Here is a 20,132-nt window from a genome sequence, read left to right as displayed (position 1 = left end):
CCGATCTCCCCAGTCCCCCCACATTTGCTGTCTGGTGACCCCAGTCCCCCCGCATTTGCTGTCTGGTGACCCCCGTCCCCCCGCAGGGCCGCCGGAGGAGCCGGGCCAGCCCCGGGCGCTGCCGCGGGAGCCGGGACGGAGCGGAGCGGGGAGAGGCCGGGGACCCCCCCGGCTGCCGGCGGGACGTCTCCTGGACCGGGGGCTGCAAACACCCCCCTTCTGCAGGAAAAGCTGATCTCAGCTGGTTGCCCCCCCGGGGCGACTGAAGGCAGAGAACCAGAGGGTTCTTTTACGTGTATTATATTAAAATAATGCACTTTTACCCGAAGATTTCTGTTAAACACTGTGTTAAGTGATTGTAAAGAGATTTAAATATTCTGTACCTTCCCTGCATGTCTGTGTAACTCTGGGGAATATACACAAAACGCTCTAATTATTTATGGCTTATCTACTTTAACAAAATAATGATGTACAATAGCTAAGTACACCTAACAGGTAGTGATACTTTGACAAAGAACAACATTTTCTTCTTATAAATTCTAGTTTTCCAGGCTTGTGTTTAGTATTTATTACCGTGTTCCAAAGTACATGCCACTGTATAATATATTTATCATATGCTACTTTTTAGAAAATGCAGAATTTTTACCTCTCTCTGGATTTAGAGGAAAAAAATGTTTTAACTGTTCTGGTTGTTTCTTTTCAGCACAGGACGTTCCAAGACCCCAAACTGACCAAACTCAGAATAAGGCAGAGATAAACGTAATCAACATTTCAAGATTTTAAATTCAAAATGCATTTTTCCCTAGAGTCAGGAAATGCCTTTTTACTTGTCTGTTAGACCCAGAGCAGAGAGAAGTCTGACACTAGAACTCTGGACGTGGCTGTTTACGCAGCAATGCAGTTGTAAAGGTTTGTGTTTGCTGAATTCCCCTTTCGGTCCCGGAGCTGGCTGCGGGGGGCTCGTTTCCCTCCGGGAGGTAAGAAGGTGCTGAGTTTCCCCGGTCTCCACAGCCCAGTGCTGGGCTTGGTCACCCTGGGCTTTCCCACAGGAGCTTCCCTGGTGACCGAGGGCCCCACAAACCTTCTCCCCCCCGGGCAGAGGGGTTCAGGGCCCCGCTGTGACTACGGCCCCAAACCCAGGGATGCAGGGAGCCACTCGGTTATCCCACACCAGCGCTGGGAGCTCCCGGGAGCAGCTGCCCCAGGCACAGGCCAGAGCAGCAGCAGAGCTAAAATGGGGTTTATTTTTGATAGTGCAAGAAGGAAAGTGAAGGATGTTACAGGCTGGGGTCCCGGGACACACACCTCCCCACCCCAGTCATTAGAAAATGAAGTAAGAGACATGAAGGAGAAGCCAGCAGCTGCGGTGTCAGCAGAAGGGCAGAGAGCTCCCAGGCAGCAGCCCCTACCACAGCAAAGACCTGCCCTCTGGAGGTCAGTCCCAGCTTTCATGAAAAATACCAAGACACACACAAAAGTCCAGTTTCCCTGAGGCGTTTCCTCCCCGAGACCAGGCAGTTCCTGCTTCTCCTCAGGACACTGCCATCCAGTGACCCCCGAACCCCCGGGGCTGCTCTCCCCCCGTGTGCGCAGGTCCATGGGCACACTTTGCTTGGGATACTGGGGAACTACTGGGAAATACATCAACTGCACAAGTCAACTAAAGCAACTTCTTTTTTCTAATGTTAGTTCCATTCTGTGTGTCATTTCACCCCAGCAGCAGTTTCACATCACTAAGAATTTTTTTTCTTTGGGGTTTTTTTATGGCATTTTAGAAACAATACTTTCCTGTGGAGTTTGCCCTTACCTGTTTGGTGCTTTTTTTGTTAGGTTCAGCAGCACTGACAATAAAATGCTTCCTCTCCCCTGCAGTGTCACAGCAGCCTGGCAGACACACTCATTCACGAGACTCAACAGCGAGTTCTTGCACTGGTGGTGTCACCCACTAAAAGTTTTCTGTCACACAGGTTAAAAACAACCAGCCTTGGGAAATGATGGGTGGAGAGCAGCCGTGTCACAGCGTGTAACACAGCTCTAACAACAGCCTGACCTCCAGGGGCAAGTTAAACACAGTAGTTTTGTACCATTTCTGCTAAGACAATGATTTTCTAATAGCTTATTAATATAAGTCTCTTCCTCATCAATCCAAGTCTAAAGCTGCTCTTGCTGCTGGTTATCACAGAGAAAGAGAACAGCAAAATACCCAGCTTCTGTTTAAAACCCCAACTTTACAGGCACGTGGGTACCTGAAACTGTGTAAGGCAATTAATTACCTGGTTCTAGTACGTTCATTACTGGACACGGATCACGTCAAGTCTGGGCTTTGGGAAACACCCCAGTAAACACTTGTTGGTGAAATGTGGTACATTTTGGGGTGAAGCTGGAAAAGAAGACAGACTCCTTTCCTTTGCTTTGATGCCAACTATCCTAATAATGAGAATACACCACCGCTGGAAGCACTACACAGGGGGTGGGAGTGTGTGTGTGTGACCTTCTGTGCCAGCCCAGTCACACAGATTCCACACACTGAGTTACTTAATTCTAACAGGAAGGTTTATCTGCTCAGGCAGAGTTTTATTTCTGCAGGAAAACCTGTCCACACATTCCTGTGACAAGACTGACAAAGAACCTGTGTCCCTCTCTGTGCTTTTGGCTGAGCACAGGCAGCAATTAGGGAAATACATTCATCTTTACATTACAAACTATTTACAGGAAGCAGCTTCCAGGATAAAGTCTGAGAGAAAGGAATGTAAATCACCAACACCTTCCAGAAACAGGCGGTCCCTGGGTGGGAGCAGGGCTCACGCTGAACACTTCCCAGCTGGAAATCTCAGAAGTAGTTTATTCTACACTATTTTGAGCCCACTGCTACTTTTCTACCCCTGTCCTACCTGTTCCTGGCACAGCACATGCAGCAGTGGGATGGTGTGGGGCAGCCATGGGCCCTGCTGCAGCACAGGTCGGGCTGCAGGAGCTGGGGCAGAAGAAGGGGCTTCTGTCTCTGCTGACTAAAGCCAAGCTTAGCATTTAGAAGAATAAAAAAAAAAACAAACCATCTCTGCCAGTTTCAATTTTCATTACTAGCTGAAGTATCTCAATAGCCATCTGCTTTAGAAATCACGTGCTTTCAGGCATTAAAGACTAACATGGGAATATGTGAATGTTTCAAGAATACAGCCTCTTACATCCATAGTTTGTCTGTAACAGAGATGACCCCACTGACAGCGTTACACTCCAGTGCCTCCCCCCCCCCCCCGCCTGTTACTGCACCACTAGAAACTCAGTTTTTTAGGGGACCCCACTCCCTCTAACCCGGGTGGAGGGTTTTTCCTGTCTGTTGTACATACCTGGTAAGTTCAATAGCGGGGCCCTTGGGCAGAGCTGGCACACTGAACACCAAGGCAAGCATTGGCAGGCGGTCTCTGCGCGGCACAGGCTGTTTCCCACTGACAGCTCTGCAGATGTTCTCCTCCTGAAGCACCTCAAGAGGATTCTGACAACGCACCATCACCCTCTGCCAGTCCTTATAGCCTTTGGAAACCATGTAAAATGAACAATTTTAGAATTGACTTTTCTACCCGGACTATTTTCTCTCTGCTGACTTGAAGAATAAACCTGTATTTGTATATATTGTAAAGAAATAAATAAATGGTTTAAGGTGACTCCTTGTGTTTGCTTTCCTGACCCGACAAAGAACTGGCCAATGGCCCCTGGGAATTGTCAGAATTCAAATCACATCCATATTGGCAACCCCTTCACAACTGCAAAGAACTACTCCAAAGCCCTGGGAAAGGCACCCTGAACGGAGAGGGAGGCGGGTATTGCCCTCCCTACTCTGGAGGCAGTTTGTAATCTAATCTAATCTACATTTTCTGATCCATTAATAGAGAAATGTCTGTTCTAAAAAACATTTGTGAATTTATGTTTAACTACTAGAAATTTGGTGACCGTGTCTGATTAATCCTAAAAACATGTATTAAAATAAATTACTTATAAAACTGTAAATATCTGGCTAAAGGAATAAACACCCAGGGGAAAAAAGAGCTGTTTTCTAATTATTGCAAGGAGGTGAAGCGGCTTGAGCAAAAGCTCTGGAGAACTTCCAACATCTCTCATCCCACAGCACAGACCAAGCACGACAGGATTGTCACGGCCACCACCCTCCCCTGCAGATCGGAGCGCACGTAACGCCAACACTCAACTTTAAAGTTATTTAATATATTTTACTGTTTGCAAAGTCAACATGCATATAAAGATTGATTCTAAAACAACCAGGAGATAGATAACTAATATTTGGGGAATGAAGATTAAAAAAGGAGATGATTTAAATCCTTACCTTGCCTTTGCGCAGCGTTGGTGCCAGCGCTGGGTCCCTGAGGACGGTGCAGCAGAGCATTCCATCCTGATGATGGCTCAGCACTGGAATTTAGTAATCAGCTCAATTTGCCAACACCAAGAGTTAGTGGAGGGAGAGCAACCCACCAAATGCAAAATCATTTCAAGATGAGGTAAAGGTTAGGAGGCATCATTAGAAAAACAGAAAAAAAAGCAATACATTCCAAAGCTCTAGGCATCTTGAACTCAAAGTCAGTATTATATTAAAATTTCCAAAATATTTATTAATTTATCAACACAACCCAGTGAGTTCTCAGAAACACAACTATATTCTGTTATAAAAATATATAAACAAAAATATTATAATACATGGTTGCAAACAATTTTAGAATGACCTGGTTTTTGTATCTTTTTTAAATTACTGCCATGACTGTCCACTGTGGTTCCCAAGCCCCGGGACCACGGGCTGGGTGGGTACCTGGAGACAGAGGCCTTTGTAACGTGCCTGAAAAGCTGCTGTTTGTTACACCTGTGTGTGTTTCTACATTCAAACAAAAACGTACTTGAGTTCCTTTAGCGATGAGTGGAAACTTCTTTCAGCCGGTGTTTCTCCCTAATTAAGGCAGGAACTGAAGGTGATGGATGGCTCCAGTCACGACAGGGATGATTGCTTCAAGTGTTTGGCAAAATCCAAGGGTTTGTGCCCCGCGGTGGTGGTGTGGGTGGTGTGTTGCTGAAGCTGTTTGTTCAGCTCTTCATCTATAAACGCATCCATTTGTGAGAAGGTGTCCTGGGGATTAGAGGTATTAGCTGTGTTACTGAACAGGGCTTCCCTGAGCAGCCCCATGTCTCTCCTGTGCCCCTGCGCGTCCAGACCAGACCCATGGAGCTCAGGTGGATCTGGCCATCCTTACACACACAGGACAGGCAGGATAAACCTCAGATACTGACACAATTTGTTAAAAAGAACCAAACAGCCAGAGAGCAGGCAAGACTCCAAGGTAATTTTCCCAGTTATCTCCACTACAACCACCTAAGGACACCTTGGTCTCTCCGTTACCTTCCTCTGCCTCTGTTTCTGCTGCCTTCAAGAGCCTGTGCTCGTCCTTACCCAAGCCCTGCCCAGTCTCCTGCCCGCTGTCCCTGCCCCGTTCTGGCAGAGCTGCTCCTCTGATGCCCCACAGGACAGGCACGGCAGGGGCCCTTGGCAGGGGACACACTAAGGCAGTGCTAATGCATTTGCAGAACCTGCTTCTCTAAAATGGAAAAATAATAATTGTGCTCTCAAGGCTTTAACTGACGTTACTGAGTTACAAATGGGAGGCACTAGCAAGGTTAATAGGTTGTAATGTTTTCATTAGGAAGAAATAAAATTATTTGTCACTTTTTAAAGGACACACCGCTCACTGGACATCTAATGGAAGCTGCATCTGGAACACATCCAGTGCTGAGGAGCTTAAGAGTGTGCTCCCATTTCTCCTCTCTGTACATTAGCTCTTTGTTCCCTTCAAATTTACACTTTAAAGCTATAAACTGACACTCCTGGGGACCAGTGTCCTATGTGCTGAATCAAAGGCTCTGGAAAGCCAGAGCCCTGCCAACCACCCACCCTGGGAAACAGCTGGTGTTTTATCACTGCTTTTTGAGCAAACATTAGTTCATTGTTACAGAAAACAGACAAGAAATCTGCACTGAACCACTGCAAAGCACAAAAGATAAGTAAAATAATAGCTACTGCACTCATCCTGCTGGTGGACTGATGCTGGGGGAGGTGGAACTGTTCCTACAGCCTCTCTGCCTTCCTTATAGTCAGTGCCACCTTATGCCAGTTAAAGGCAGCCCTTGCCACAGCCAGCACAGCCAGCAGAAAGCCAAAGGGAGGGAGCTGATGCCTGGGCACGGCAGTGCGAGCCAGCGGGTACAGGTTCTGTTGGGATGGCACAAAAGGGACACAGAGACACGAGGTGGTACCTTTCTTCTGGGTGTCACGGCCGCCACAGGAGGATTGAAGGTCATTCCTCTCATGCTGTACGCCTCAAACAGCTCTGTAGCAGGCCTAGAGCAAACAGAGAAAGCAAAATGGCGTTAGGCACATTTCCAAGTAACATCTCACCAAAGCAAGAGCAGCTTCTCCCACACACCTGCCACCCACAGCCTCCCCTGCTTTAGGAGAACTCGGAGGAATGCGCATCACCTGGGAGAGAAGGGAAGCCAGCAGCTGGGTAACGGTGCAAGTAAAAGCCCATTAAATGTGGGCACTTGCTTCACAACAAAAGGCAGGTCCTAACATGAGGAGCTGTGGGCTCAGGGAACCCTGAGCACACAGAGCTCTATTTGCCAAACGCACACTGTGGTTCAAGGGACAGGAGCAGTTGTGAAAAGAATTCCATGAGGAGGTGATAAACAGGGAATGGTACCAGGGTACCAGGAAACCCACCCGGCTGGAAGCAGTAGGAGGCCAGGACACTGCTCAGAGAGTGGCTCTTCCTTGTCCTGAGGACAGGATGCTGAATTACAGCCTTTGTCCAAACCAGGACAGTTGTTCTTATGTTTTAACACACCACGGACCTTACGCTGCAACTTGGTTTCTGAGTTTTACAGTGGGCAGCCACGGCTCAGTGATCCTGATCCCCATTCAGCTCAGGGCTGCTGGAGCAGACACTGCTCCCGTGGGAAGAAAGCTCACTGCACTCTGAGATTCCTACCCTTGTCACCGCCTGGCAACAACTCAAAAGAAAGGGGGAAAAAAAAAAAAGGAAAAGGCAGCCAGTATTCTGTACTGGCAGAAGAACAAAGAAAGTGAGTTTGAAGAACAGAATCTTTTAATTTTATGGATAATTATTTTTAGGGGTTCCTTTAATAAGAACTATGAGCAACAGCTACTTCTCAGGGCACTCTTTTTAAAAGCAGAATTCTTTGGTAACTCACCTTTGGCTCAAATCAAGTGGAAGAGCTGCTGAGCCTTCAGCTGGAGCTCCAACGCTGAGGTGAGCTGCAAACGTCCGCACTGTAGGGTGGTAGTGTCTCTGAGAGAAAAGAAAGGAGGCAGCTGACTGAGGGATAAGGATAATGTATTTACCTATGAATTCTCACATTCATTTCCTTTTCAGTAAGATGGAAGGTTCTGCTTTTGGTTGAGACAGAAAAATAGCACCCCAAAATCAGTCAGTTTCTGGGGCTAAGTGAATGAGAACGTGCAGGTCATACTTTTATTCACTAGTACATCGTGCTCTCTACGGTTCATCTAACTCCTGCTCCCAGCAGGCAGGAGAAGGGGCAGAGGAAACCCTCCTGAAGCCCCAGACTCTACACCCTGGCTGGAATGATGTATCAAGGTGCCAGTTGCTGAACTGCAAGAGAACTTCACAGCTTGAAAAAGCCTCCGAAGGAGTCTTACTAGGCAACCTGCAGCGAGATCCAGTGTGGTGCTATCACAGGGCATGTGTAACATCCCCTCTTCAGCTCACTCCTTCCTAGTAACACTTGTGCTGCTCTTCCTCTTCGTATGGAATAGGCTCACATGGGCCAGATTTGACTGATAAGCCTGAAGACCTCTGTTCTCTACATTTAGCAGCTCTTTACTGCTGATTTTTTACTTCCCCACTCACTCAGTTACTCACTAACCTGCAGCAAGTGCAGCTCCCACAGAGCAGTGTTCTGGGCGTTGCAGTGCTCTGGTTCATCCAGTTCTGGAAGATAAACCCCACTGCCTTGGGATTCATTGTCAAGTAAGAGGTCCATCCTTGGGAACATCTACAAGACACAAAAAAGGACTGAGTTGCTTATATTACACATCCAATGAGAAGATGGATTCATTCCATGTTATTCAGCCTCAGCAGCATTTACGGATACTGTTTTCATCATTCTTCTTAAGACGCTTCAAAATATTTTGCGTAACATCAATTTGTCAAAAAATTCAATAGCCCTTTACCCAGTAAACTAAAAATTCTAACAAGTACAACTCACTTGCATGAATACTCTGTTTGTTGCCAAGATCCCAACGCTGGAGTTTGGAAGGACGTGGAGAGCCAGCGTGGAGAGTCGCTTCAGGAAAGCCAGAGCTCGCTGCTGGGACACCTGCTTCCTCCGCCGGGCAAACATCACGTCCAGGCTCTGGAGCACTATCTCCACATCATCGTTGGTGCGGCCTCCAGAGCGCAATTTCACACAGAGAGTCAAAAACCATTTCAGAGAACACACAGGTAAATACTCTGCTACCGACTGCAGAACCTGAGACACAGCATGCAAAGCTGAGCATTATGCGATACCAAAAAGGATGGATGCTCATGTCTGTAAAAACAGTCCAGCTTTGAGCAGAAAAAATGTATAATTGTTTCTAAGAAAATATTTTTTCCATCAAAAATGTATAAACATTAAAGCAGGCAGTGTTTTAACCCCAAGTGCACTCATTCTGTCATCTTTTATAAATTGTTAAGTGGTGCAAAGATTCAGTCTTTTATCCATCCAGAATTATAGAATGTTTTTTTCTTAATCTTTCCTCCTTAGTGAATACAAATGCATGAATTTAATTATAATTACTTTCAAACTTCGTAAGTATCTTTTTCTCCATAAACTATTCAGCTTCTCAGAATTATTAGAAAATTTAAATTAGCAAATTAGAAGGTCAGAATTATAAAAATCAGGAATATAAACCAGAAGATTTTGGAAAACAGAATTTAAACTGAGATTATTTTTAAAACTATATTACAAAAATTAAGAGATTTTTCCCTATTAGAGAAAAAATAGAGAATTTTAAAATTGCCACTGAAAGAAACAATTATAAGGAAGTAAAAAACCCTGTACTGAGGAGAAGACAAATGCTTATCCAAGAGCACACACTCGGCATTCCCTGAGGAATGACATGATTAAAGCCCGTTCCCATGATTGCAATAACACTGCTAGTATCTGTACTGCAGGAGTGCAATGGGCAACCTCAGAAAAAAGTAGATTAAACCGGTTCTCAGAACTCAGGTATCTTCAAACACCTGTAGTTTATTAACAGTATATTAAGGCTATGATGCCAAATAAGCAGAATAAACACTATCTGGGTAACCCTGCCAAGGAGAACGCAGCGTTACCTGCATGTAGGCTGAACAGGGTCTTGTAAAGATGTGCGTAGAACTTCATCGGATCAATGTTAAGAACATCACCTATTAACATTAATCCCAAATAAATACATTTACTCCACTAATTTATCAGACAATATTAAACAAAAGCTTGTTTTTAAAGATCTCTTACCTTGACCAGAGAGTATATGAAAAGCACTGAGAATGCAGTGAAGACTCTCACGATAGCTTAAACCCTAAGAACACAAAACTGATTAAGTACCCAATGAACATACTTTTAAGGAAACTGTAATAAAATAAGCTCCACTTACTCCAGATGCAATGAGAGAATGAAGGACAATCACCAGGTCATCAAAAAACTCCACATTTATGAGATGAGCAAACCTAGAATCAAAGAGATTTTTATTTTTATGCTATAGACATTTTCTGCAAACTCAGCTCAAACTGTTCTGAATTGCCAAAATCCACACCTCAAAAGCAGAGCTAAATCAAATGCTGAATAACTGCTACCTTCACATCGAGGGGTGATTCAGCCCCAACCCCTAATCCCGGCTGCCCCATAGCACCAGGGACTGCTCCCTGTTCTGAGGAGCTCATCACTGGAATCCCACCACAGCCTGCTGGGTTTCATCACACCAAGTCCAGCACAAACCCCTTTGGTGCTTTATCTCTTTCTAACACACACAGAAGGTGGACTCTGTTCTTACTTTGCAAGACCTTCCAGCACGGCCGGCAAAAGCGGAGACTTCTGAGCTTTCTTCAAGATTCTGAAGTATGTTACAAATACAATATTCAAGGTCTCTGTGTGCTGAAGGAAAGAAAATAAAATACTTAAGCATGAAAACCAGACATTTCTACTTCGCTTAAACTCAAGTGAAAACACTCCTCTCTGTCCAAGCCCACACCCTGAGGATGTGTGTCGATGGATTCCAACACCTTTTTGGGCAGACAACAGAAGGGAGCAGGAATGGCTTAAGTTTGCTTTCCATAAACTGGGAGGGCCTGGTTTACTAAAACCTAGACCTCGGGCACAGGCACAATTGTCTAGAGGTGTGGAATGCAGACAGGTTGGATGGAGGGGAGAACTCGGTCACAGAATGGTTAGGAGCTGACACTCTGCAAAAGTAGGAAAGTAATTCCAAATTATTTACCAGTTTCAGTTTTTTTTCTTTACTTTCTGACGCTTCTGCTTCCAAGAGTTCTCGTTCCAGTTTCTCTTCTGCTTTCCTCCACTGAAAACATACAGATGATTTTAAGACAACAGATGAAATGTTTCCGATCAGCCAGGATATCCATGTCCCAAAGACACCCAGAGAACACACACCCTCCCTGCTGAGTGTGTTGCTCAAGTCACCCTGTGATGCTGCAGGCCAGGATATCCATGTCCCAAAGACACCCAGAGAACACACACCCTCCCTGCTGAGTGTGTTGCTCAAGTCACCCTGTGATGCTGCAGGGTAACTACTTCAGATATACCCCTCCCTAGCAGAAACAACCACAGTGGTATCAACATCAGGTAGAGAAAAATAATAGGCAGTTAAAAAGTCCCTGTAGAACCTCATAAATGTTAAAGTACAACTCAAACACCGATCACTGATGCTGAGAGTTAACAATGGCAACAGAAGTGCCATCACTGCTATAACTCACTGCTACAAGAAGTCACTGAAGCAGAGCATGAGAAAGCACACGCCATACCTTTCTCTGCATTCTTGAAAGGTTTTTTCTTTTCTCTTTGTATGTCATGAACTTTTTCTTTGGTGCGATGTCTTCTGCATCTTTTTGTAATTCTACTTCCTTAATTCTTAAGTGAAGAAATACTTTTAACACCTGTTGTAAAATAAAACAAATACAATGGAAGGTGATCCACAGCAGAAGAATGGAGAGTAAGCAATCCTGAATTCCATTCCAGTGAGTGGGCTTCGCTGGTCAAAGGTTCTTCTGTGTAGGAAAGGAACTTCTGCTATCTGTAGCCACCAGCTGCATTAACTTTAACTTTCTGATTTTTTTAAACCATTGAGAGAAGTAAATTGCATTGTACAACAGAAAGACTCTTACCTCAGGCCTGACATCGTAATTTCGACCCCTCACAAGACCAGAAATGACCTTAACCACACCCAGTGAAGCGTAGCCCAACTTGTCTTGTTTAAAGAGCTTCCTGACGGCCTCACAGCACAGTTCAGAAATCTGAAAAGGGAATTCAAACAAATTCTTCTGTAAAGCCAAGCCCATGACAACGGCCAACTGATAATACTGACAGAGTTTACTCATTAGAACGTGGACACAGCCTGGAAAATGGCAAAAAGACCCAGCCACAAGATCTGTGGAGTAAACTCAGAAATGGACTATTTTTCATGCAAAACAAAAACTCTTTCCCCAATCAGAAAATCACTTACCATTTTTGATGCATCGTTCATGAGCGGAACAATGAGGACAATGATGTTGTTGTGGAAGTTGAAGTGGGGCAGGGCCACCAGCAGCTCACACAGACACTTCACTGCAATCTCTGCCAGCCCTTTATATGCTTTTAACGAGATGACATTGCTCTTCTTCAACTTCCTCTGTTTCCAATCTGCACAAAATATGATTGTTAGTGATTACTGTTCAGAATGGAGGGGAGCTTCTAAGTATTTACATTTTTAGTTACTGCGGACATTCTCCTTCATACTTTATCGAAGTACTATTTCAAGACAGCAGGCAGTATTCAGTCAGAGGAGGGCAGCTCTGACACCTCAAACAATTTTGCATTTACTACAAAAAATGGGAAGCATTGACTGTACCTTTGATTGTTTGCTCCAGATTTTCCAAGTAGAATTTATACTGGCTCACAAGGCCTTCTTCAAATTCTCTCAGTTTCTGAGTTTCTTTTTTAACCTGTAAACATAACACAAATTAAATTTTATTTGGAGAGCTAAATCCTGAAATTAGCCAATGGTGGAAAAAAAAATAAGAAGTTTTAAAACAAGTAACAAATAACTAAGTAGTTTTTTCTTCTAGACAGACATTCCTAGAAATGTATTAAAATTAAAACATTTCTACATATTTCTGTACCTGTTCTGTGCTCAGAGGGCATTTTCCAAGTAGGCCTATTTCACGTGTAGAGACTGAAGTGAAATTATTAACTAGATGTTGTTTTAAGGCCATGACTCTAAACTGCACCATCCATATTCATTGGAGAGCTAAATCCTGAAATTAGCCAATGCTGGAAAAAAAAAAAGAAGTTTTAAAACAAATAACAGTCCTAAACCCACAAGTATTCAGAGGGATAAGTGACTCCTGATCAACACAAACACATTCACCTGGACCTTCACCCACTTCAAATCCTTTGTACCAGCCCACAGCAGCAGTGTCACCATTTGCTGCCCCCTGAGAAGTGACACACTATCGACTTTTTTCCTTGTTCTACTCATGTATCTTTCTGCTTTTGCTATGGTTTGGTCACTTGAGATTTTTATTTACTGACTCACAGCACAACACATGTTGGGTAAGTCAAGAAACCTTCTAAAGAATTGGTTAAAAACAAGCTCCAGGAAACAAGGTACTCTGCGTTTGTTCAGCAAATTATTGAACACATTTCAAAGAGATATGTGCCCATCAGGTGACAACGTTGTGTAACTTCTTTCTAGTTCCCTTCAGTTTCATACAAAACACCCCCTTATTGCAAGGTTTATGACTGCAGTCACCCAGGTTTGATACAGTGCTTTCATGAACTATTTTTCCCCTCCATTATCACCAGCACGTCACCTACTTACTGAAAGAAGTACCTAAGAATCAAAGGTTCAAAACAAAGACCTCTGCCCCTGGAAGGATCACAGTTTCAGAATGTCCACAAGAACTTGTGTATTTGTCGTGCTTTGCTCAAAACCAGAAATTCATATTCAACAAATCACTATTAATATTTGGCATAACATAAAAAGTCTGAACTACTCACAATACTCTATAAAGAAATCTGGTATTTCACCTTGGTAGCCTTTTCTGCTTCAGTTAGAGGCCGAATTTTGTAAGAAGGCACGATATCTTTGAATATCTCCATCAAAGAAACCATGACCAGCTTGCGAACAATGACGGCCACGTTGGGATCCTGCTCCATCAGCATGGCACGCAGCTCCTTCAGCTTTTTCATCTGATCAAGAAAAGAGGCAGCCAATGTCAGCTGAAGATCACCCACAAGGTACATTTCAGCAAAGGTTTGCCAAAAGAAACATACCGCATTTTTAAACAGTAGAAAGAGAAAACAACTAACTCAGCAGTTAGTCAGCCTCTACCTAGCACTGCATAAAGAGCCAAGAAATACTAGATACCCAACATTCTTATCTTGGCAATGTTCAAACTACCCAACTATTACAAACTTGCACAGAATTACAGAAAATTATTATCATATCCTGAAACATTGAGAATTATCGGATACAACCATGAAATCAGAGCCTAAATAAGGCCATGCTTAAGGAACAAGGTAGTTTGGCCAGCAAATATCACAGACAGTACTGCTCCTAAACCCACAAGTATTCAGAGGGATAAGTGACTCCTGATCAACACAAACACATTCACCTGGACCTTCACCCACTTCAAATCCTTTGTACCAGCCCACAGCAGCAGTGTCACCATTTGCTGCCCCCTGAGAAGTGACACACTATCGACTTTTTTCCTTGTTCTACTCATGTATCTTTCTGCTTTTGCTATGGTTTGGTCACTTGAGATTTTTATTTACTGACTCACAGCACAACACATGTTGGGTAAGTGCTACCTACGTTGCTGTCTGGGGCAGAGAGAATGGCCGAGGCCAGGGCAGCGATGTGCACCTTCCGCTCCTGCAGCTTCTGTCTCCTCTGGGCAGCCATCTCCTCGGGAGAGAGGACGGGCAGGGGCTCTGCCGAAAAGCCTGGCACCAGGTGTGAGAGGTAGGGAGGAAGGTCACCATTATTCATCATTCCCTTTTTCTTTTAAAAATACATTTATTTGCATTTTTGGAGTATTATTTTCCTTCAAGTATGTCCTTCCTCAACTTCAGATTCTCTTTAGATAATAACGACCCAGAATTAGCAGAGTTACAACTGCAACTGTTACTTGAATATGACTCTCACTGGACAGCAAACTGCAAATCCAAATCCGAATTTCCTGGTATTCTGACTTTTTAAGTAAAAACTTTCAAAGACAAAGACAGACACTCAAAAGTCTACACAAGTCTGTGTCCTGAACTGCATTTCAAAATGATCTCAGAGTAATCAAACTAGAATCACAGCACATATTCTTTAAGTTAAGGCCAAGATTTCCCTTCTAACAAGCAAAGATGACACAACAATAAGGAACTTAATGCAAACATCAGTTCTGGGTGAAAATCACTAACTGCTGCTAACACATACTGTTTCAGTTGTCTCTAAGTTATGCGTTCCTTGTTCTACTCATGTATCTTTCTGCTTTCGCTATGGTTTGGTCACTTGAGATCCTTATTTATTGACTCACAGCACAACACACGTTGGGTAAGCGCTACCTACGTTGCTGTCTGGGGCAGAGAGAATGGCCGAGGCCAGGGCAGCGATGTGCACCTTCCGCTCCTGCAGCTTCTGTCTCCTCTGGGCAGCCATCTCCTCGGGAGAGAGGACGGGCAGGGGCTCTGCCGAAAAGCCTGGCACAAGGTGTGAGAGGTAGGGAGGAAGGTCACCATTATTCATCATTCCCTTTTTCTTTTAAAAATACATTTATTTGCATTTTTGGAGTATTATTTTCCTTCAAGTATGTCCTTCCTCAACTTCAGATTATCTTTAGAGAATAACGACCCAAAATTAGCAGTTACAACTGCAACTGTTACTTGAATATCACTCACCGGATAGCAAACTGCAAATCCAAATTAAAAATACATTTATTTGCATTTTTGGAGTATTATTTTCCTTCAAGTATGTCCTTCCTCAACTTCAGATTCTCTTTAGATAATAACGACCCAGAATTAGCAGAGTTACAACTGCAACTGTTACTTGAATATGACTCTCACTGGACAGCAAACTGCAAATCCAAATCCGAATTTCCTGGTATTCTGGCTTTTTAAGTAAAAACTTTCAAAGACAAAGACAGACACTCAAAAGTCTACACAAGTCTGTGTCCTGAACTGCATTTCAAAATGATCTCAGAGTAATCAAACTAGAATCACAGCACATATTCTTTAAGTTAAGGCCAAGATTTCCCTTCTAACAAGCAAAGATGACACAACAATAAGGAACTTAATGCAAACATCAGTTCCGGGTGAAAATCACTAACTGCTGCTAACACATACTGCTTCAGTTGTCTCTAAGTTATGCTATATTAAGTCAAGGACTTTTTCAGCTTCCCATAGAAGGTGGGAGGGAGCACAGGCAGGAGGAGCTGCCAAAGGGATATCCCATACCATAGACGTCCTGCTCAAAACATTTCTACATATTTCTGTACCTGTTCTGTGCTCAGAGGGCATTTTCCAAGTAGGCCTATTTCACGTGTAGAGACTGAAGTGAAATTATTAACTAGATGTTGTTTTAAGGCCATGACTCTAAACTGCACCATCCATATTCAAGAAACCTTCTAAAGAATTGGTTAAAAACGAGCTCCAGAAAACAAGGTACTCTGCGGTTGTTCAGCAAATTATTGAATGCATTTCAAAGAGATACGTGCCCATCAGGTGACAATGTTGTGTAACTTCTTTCTAGTTCCCTTCAGTTTCATACAAAACACCCCCTTATTGCAAGGTTTATGACTGCAGTCACCCAGGTTTGATACAGTGCTTTCATGAACTATTTTTCCCCTCCATTATCACCAGCACGTCACCTACTTACTGAAAGAAGTACCTAAGAATCAAAGGTTCAAAACAAAGACCTCTGCCCCTGGAAGGATCACAGTTTCAGAATGTCCACAAGAACTTGTGTATTTGTCGTGCTTTGCTCAAAACCAGAAATTCATATTCAACAAATCACTATTAATATTTGGCATAACTTAAAAAATCTGAACTACTCACAATACTCTATAAAGAAATCTGGTATTTCACCTTGGTAGCCTTTTCTGCTTCAGTTAGAGGCCGAATTTTGTAAGAAGGCACGATATCTTTGAATATCTCCATCAAAGAAACCATGACCAGCTTGCGAACAATCACGGCCACGTTGGGATCCTGCTCCATCAGCATGGCACGCAGCTCCTTCAGCTTTTTCATCTGATCAAGAAAAGAGGCAGCCAATGTCAGCTGAAGATCACCCACAAGGTACATTTCAGCAAAGGTTTGCCAAAAGAAACATACCGCATTTTTAAACAGTAGAAAGAGAAAACAACTAACTCAGCAGTTAGTCAGCCTCTACCTAGCACTGCATAAAGAGCCAAGAAATACTAGATACCCAACATTCTTATCTTGGCAATGTTCAAACTACCCAACTATTACAAACTTGCACAGAATTACAGAAAATTATTATCATATCCTGAAACATTGAGAATTATCGGATACAACCATGAAATCAGAGCCTAAATAAGGCCATGCTTAAGGAACAAGGTAGTTTGGCCAGCAAATATCACAGACAGTACTGCTCCTAAACCCACAAGTATTCAGAGGGATAAGTGACTCCTGATCAACACAAACACATTCACCTGGACCTTCACCCACTTCAAATCCTTTGTACCAGCCCACAGCAGCAGTGTCACCATTTGCTGCCCCCTGAGAAGTGACACACTATCGACTTTTTTCCTTGTTCTACTCATGTATCTTTCTGCTTTTGCTATGGTTTGGTCACTTGAGATTTTTATTTACTGACTCACAGCACAACACATGTTGGGTAAGTGCTACCTACGTTGCTGTCTGGGGCAGAGAGAATGGCCGAGGCCAGGGCAGCGATGTGCACCTTCCGCTCCTGCAGCTTCTGTCTCCTCTGGGCAGCCATCTCCTCGGGAGAGAGGACGGGCAGGGGCTCTGCCGAAAAGCCTGGCACCAGGTGTGAGAGGTAGGGAGGAAGGTCACCATTATTCATCATTCCCTTTTTCTTTTAAAAATACATTTATTTGCATTTTTGGAGTATTATTTTCCTTCAAGTATGTCCTTCCTCAACTTCAGATTCTCTTTAGATAATAACGACCCAGAATTAGCAGAGTTACAACTGCAACTGTTACTTGAATATGACTCTCACTGGACAGCAAACTGCAAATCCAAATCCGAATTTCCTGGTATTCTGGCTTTTTAAGTAAAAACTTTCAAAGACAAAGACAGACACTCAAAAGTCTACACAAGTCTGTGTCCTGAACTGCATTTCAAAATGATCTCAGAGTAATCAAACTAGAATCACAGCACATATTCTTTAAGTTAAGGCCAAGATTTCCCTTCTAACAAGCAAAGATGACACAACAATAAGGAACTTAATGCAAACATCAGTTCCGGGTGAAAATCACTAACTGCTGCTAACACATACTGTTTCAGTTGTCTCTAAGTTATGCGATATTAAGTCAAGGACTTTTTCAGCTTCCCATAGAAGGTGGGAGGGAGCACAGGCAGGAGGAGCTGCCAAAGGGATATCCCATACCATAGACGTCCTGCTCAGTGTATAAATGGGGGTGGCCGGGGGCAGGAACCCACCATCGCTGCTCGGGACAGGCTGGGCAACCCATCATCAGGTGGGGGGCAACTGTATTGCATCACCATTTTCCATATATTTTTACCATTATTATCATCACTACTTTCTCTGCTGTTACTGTTCTGTTAGACTGTCTTTATCTCAACCCATGAGGGTTTTTTTTTTCCCTTTTTCCCCTCTTCTCCCTACCCTACTGGGGGGGAATGGCTGCATAGTCCTGGTTGCCAGCTGGGGTTAAACCACGATGTCTTGAAAAGAAGAATAAAAGCAAAAGACACTGAACAAAAAGGAGACAAGATGTTGTATTACCCTCTGCTTCCTCCATTTCTTCTGTATCCTCTTCTTCATCCTGTGCAACACTGAGAACTGCAAAAATAAGAGTGTCTAGTGTAAAGCATGTAGTAAACACTGCGGAATTTTAAAAGAAGAAATGATATACACCTTGGCTATTACACCAATTCCAGAATGTGTCTTACCTGGCTTTTCCATAGTCTGGGGAATAATTCCACTCTTGTCTTTGATGGGGAGCAGATGGATGAGTTCTTTTTCTGGCTCAGTCTGCATGCGTCTTGGCACCTTCTCGTATTTGTCCATCACATTTTCATGTTTTCGTTTTTTGACATGAACAGGTTCACTGAAAAATACAAGTTTAAAATTTACAGGGCAAATTACAACCACCTTACAGCAGCTAGGTGTACAGAGTCTTCCCACAGTCATCAGAAAAGGTAAGATTTTCGATCAATCATGTAACCAGACTATTCTTAAAAGTGCACTTGCAAAAACGTACAATTATACAACCAGGAGCACTCTCCTGTGTGTACTTCAGTGTGAACTCTACCCAGCACCTCGCTCCAGCAAACCGGCAACAACGGTTTTGTATGAACATTCTGGTGTTGGATATGGTTACAGACATGGCTTCCAGAACCTTTATTTTTTTTACAGCAATGTGCAATCTAATATGGAAAGTAGAGTGGCCCCGTGTTCAGGGAACGTCCTGAATATTATATATATATTAAAAAAAAAGGCTCTGTATAGAGATTAAAGCATTTTTTCCAGTTTGAGGAATGCTATTCATCTCACAGCAGAGACCTCACAGGAGGGAACACTGTGCAGAAACAGTACCCTGAAGGTCAGGCAAAACAGGAGAATGTACTGATACACATCAATACATTAATACTAAATGTACTGACAGATTCAGGAAACACCACGCTGCAAGTGAAAAGAAACACCAGACTGAAAGTGACCTCCTGATGTATGTATTGCATTACATATTAATTACACATTAACCACACAAAGCTGAAGTGGTACGAAAAGAAGATGTCACAATGACACTCACTCAGAAGAAAGATCTCTGGTTAAAAAGGATGCCTTTTGAGCCAAATCTTCCATTAATTTTAAGTCATCTTCATCCATCATGTCCAGCGGAAGAGCCTCTTCTTCCTCTTCTTCATGTTTTTCAACTGTTTTAGAAGATGATGTACACAAATTAAGACCCCATATGTAAATTCAAACCTGAAAATCTAACTCAGCCTACACCTGTGAGACCATTTTACACCCTGCTTCAGCCTGGAGCTCATCAACCTTCATGCACGTATTTGTGTTTCCCCAGAAAACTGCCCCTTTATTGTAGCATCCACTAGTGATTAAAGTAAACACATTTCTACCATCTCCAGCTGCCAGATCTTGTTGCCAGAATGGCCACACTTTCTATTTTTCATAACTCTCCCCTTCATTCCTTTAAACAAGAACAACAATTACTTGCGTGCAGAAAATGAAATGTGCAGCAGAACATTTAGTAACTCTCGTACCTTTCTGATTACAAAAATAACTCTGAACAAACACTTACCAACTTGTTTTTTCTTGCATTCTTCCAGTGGAAAAGGTTTTCTGGAGATAGCATCTCTGACAGCTTCCCTTAGTTTCTTTTGTTCTTTCCGGTACTTCTTAGCAGCACTCTGCTGCTTGTACTGTTTATTCTTTAATTTGTTGTCAAGTTTTATTTTACTAGTTCTCAGTAACTTGCGAAAGCTTGGAACTCGCTTGGTGTTTTTTCTCTAGAAAACAACAGAAAACAAGTAAGTGACATGTTCATAGACTTCGGGAAATTTATTTCACTGTTTTCATATCTCACGAGTTCATCTTTCTGTCAGGGCTGGATAACGTGTTT

At 43.2% G+C, this 20,132-nt stretch overlaps 2 protein-coding genes across 3 annotated transcripts in view; one reads left to right on the top strand and one right to left on the bottom strand.

Moving 5' to 3' along the window:
* PLCE1 (phospholipase C epsilon 1) overlaps nt 1–3,612 on the top strand; it is a 110,458-nt gene extending 106,846 nt beyond the window's left edge. For both annotated transcript variants that reach the window (XM_014965839.1, XM_014965836.1), the window contains one exon: nt 87–3,612. The gene's annotated coding sequence lies outside the window, so the exon portion shown is untranslated. The remainder of the gene's footprint in view (nt 1–86) is intronic.
* Nucleotides 3,613–4,593: 981 nt separating this feature from the next.
* Nucleotides 4,594–20,132, bottom strand: part of NOC3L (NOC3-like DNA replication regulator) — a 16,802-nt gene continuing 1,263 nt past the window's right edge. The window contains exons 2-21 of the mRNA XM_014965846.1: nt 19,812–20,019; nt 19,302–19,425; nt 18,442–18,599; nt 18,275–18,331; nt 17,192–17,322; nt 16,405–16,566; nt 12,179–12,272; nt 11,795–11,970; nt 11,457–11,585; nt 11,097–11,228; nt 10,553–10,633; nt 10,109–10,209; nt 9,713–9,785; nt 9,574–9,637; nt 9,414–9,485; nt 8,302–8,483; nt 7,960–8,088; nt 7,264–7,361; nt 6,307–6,391; nt 4,594–5,125 (exon numbers count right to left, since the gene is read on the bottom strand). Coding sequence (XP_014821332.1) covers nt 4,988–5,125; nt 6,307–6,391; nt 7,264–7,361; nt 7,960–8,088; nt 8,302–8,483; nt 9,414–9,485; nt 9,574–9,637; nt 9,713–9,785; nt 10,109–10,209; nt 10,553–10,633; nt 11,097–11,228; nt 11,457–11,585; nt 11,795–11,970; nt 12,179–12,272; nt 16,405–16,566; nt 17,192–17,322; nt 18,275–18,331; nt 18,442–18,599; nt 19,302–19,425; nt 19,812–20,019 — 2,394 coding nt within the window. The 3' untranslated portion in view covers nt 4,594–4,987. The remainder of the gene's footprint in view (nt 5,126–6,306; nt 6,392–7,263; nt 7,362–7,959; nt 8,089–8,301; nt 8,484–9,413; nt 9,486–9,573; nt 9,638–9,712; nt 9,786–10,108; nt 10,210–10,552; nt 10,634–11,096; nt 11,229–11,456; nt 11,586–11,794; nt 11,971–12,178; nt 12,273–16,404; nt 16,567–17,191; nt 17,323–18,274; nt 18,332–18,441; nt 18,600–19,301; nt 19,426–19,811; nt 20,020–20,132) is intronic.

Source organism: Calidris pugnax, unplaced genomic scaffold (assembly GCF_001431845.1).
Source record: "Calidris pugnax isolate Ruff unplaced genomic scaffold, ASM143184v1 scaffold64, whole genome shotgun sequence".
NCBI classification, from domain to species: Eukaryota; Metazoa; Chordata; class Aves; order Charadriiformes; family Scolopacidae; genus Calidris; species Calidris pugnax.
Note: the sequence above shows the minus strand (reverse complement) of the source record. Positions and strands in the feature narration are given on the sequence as shown.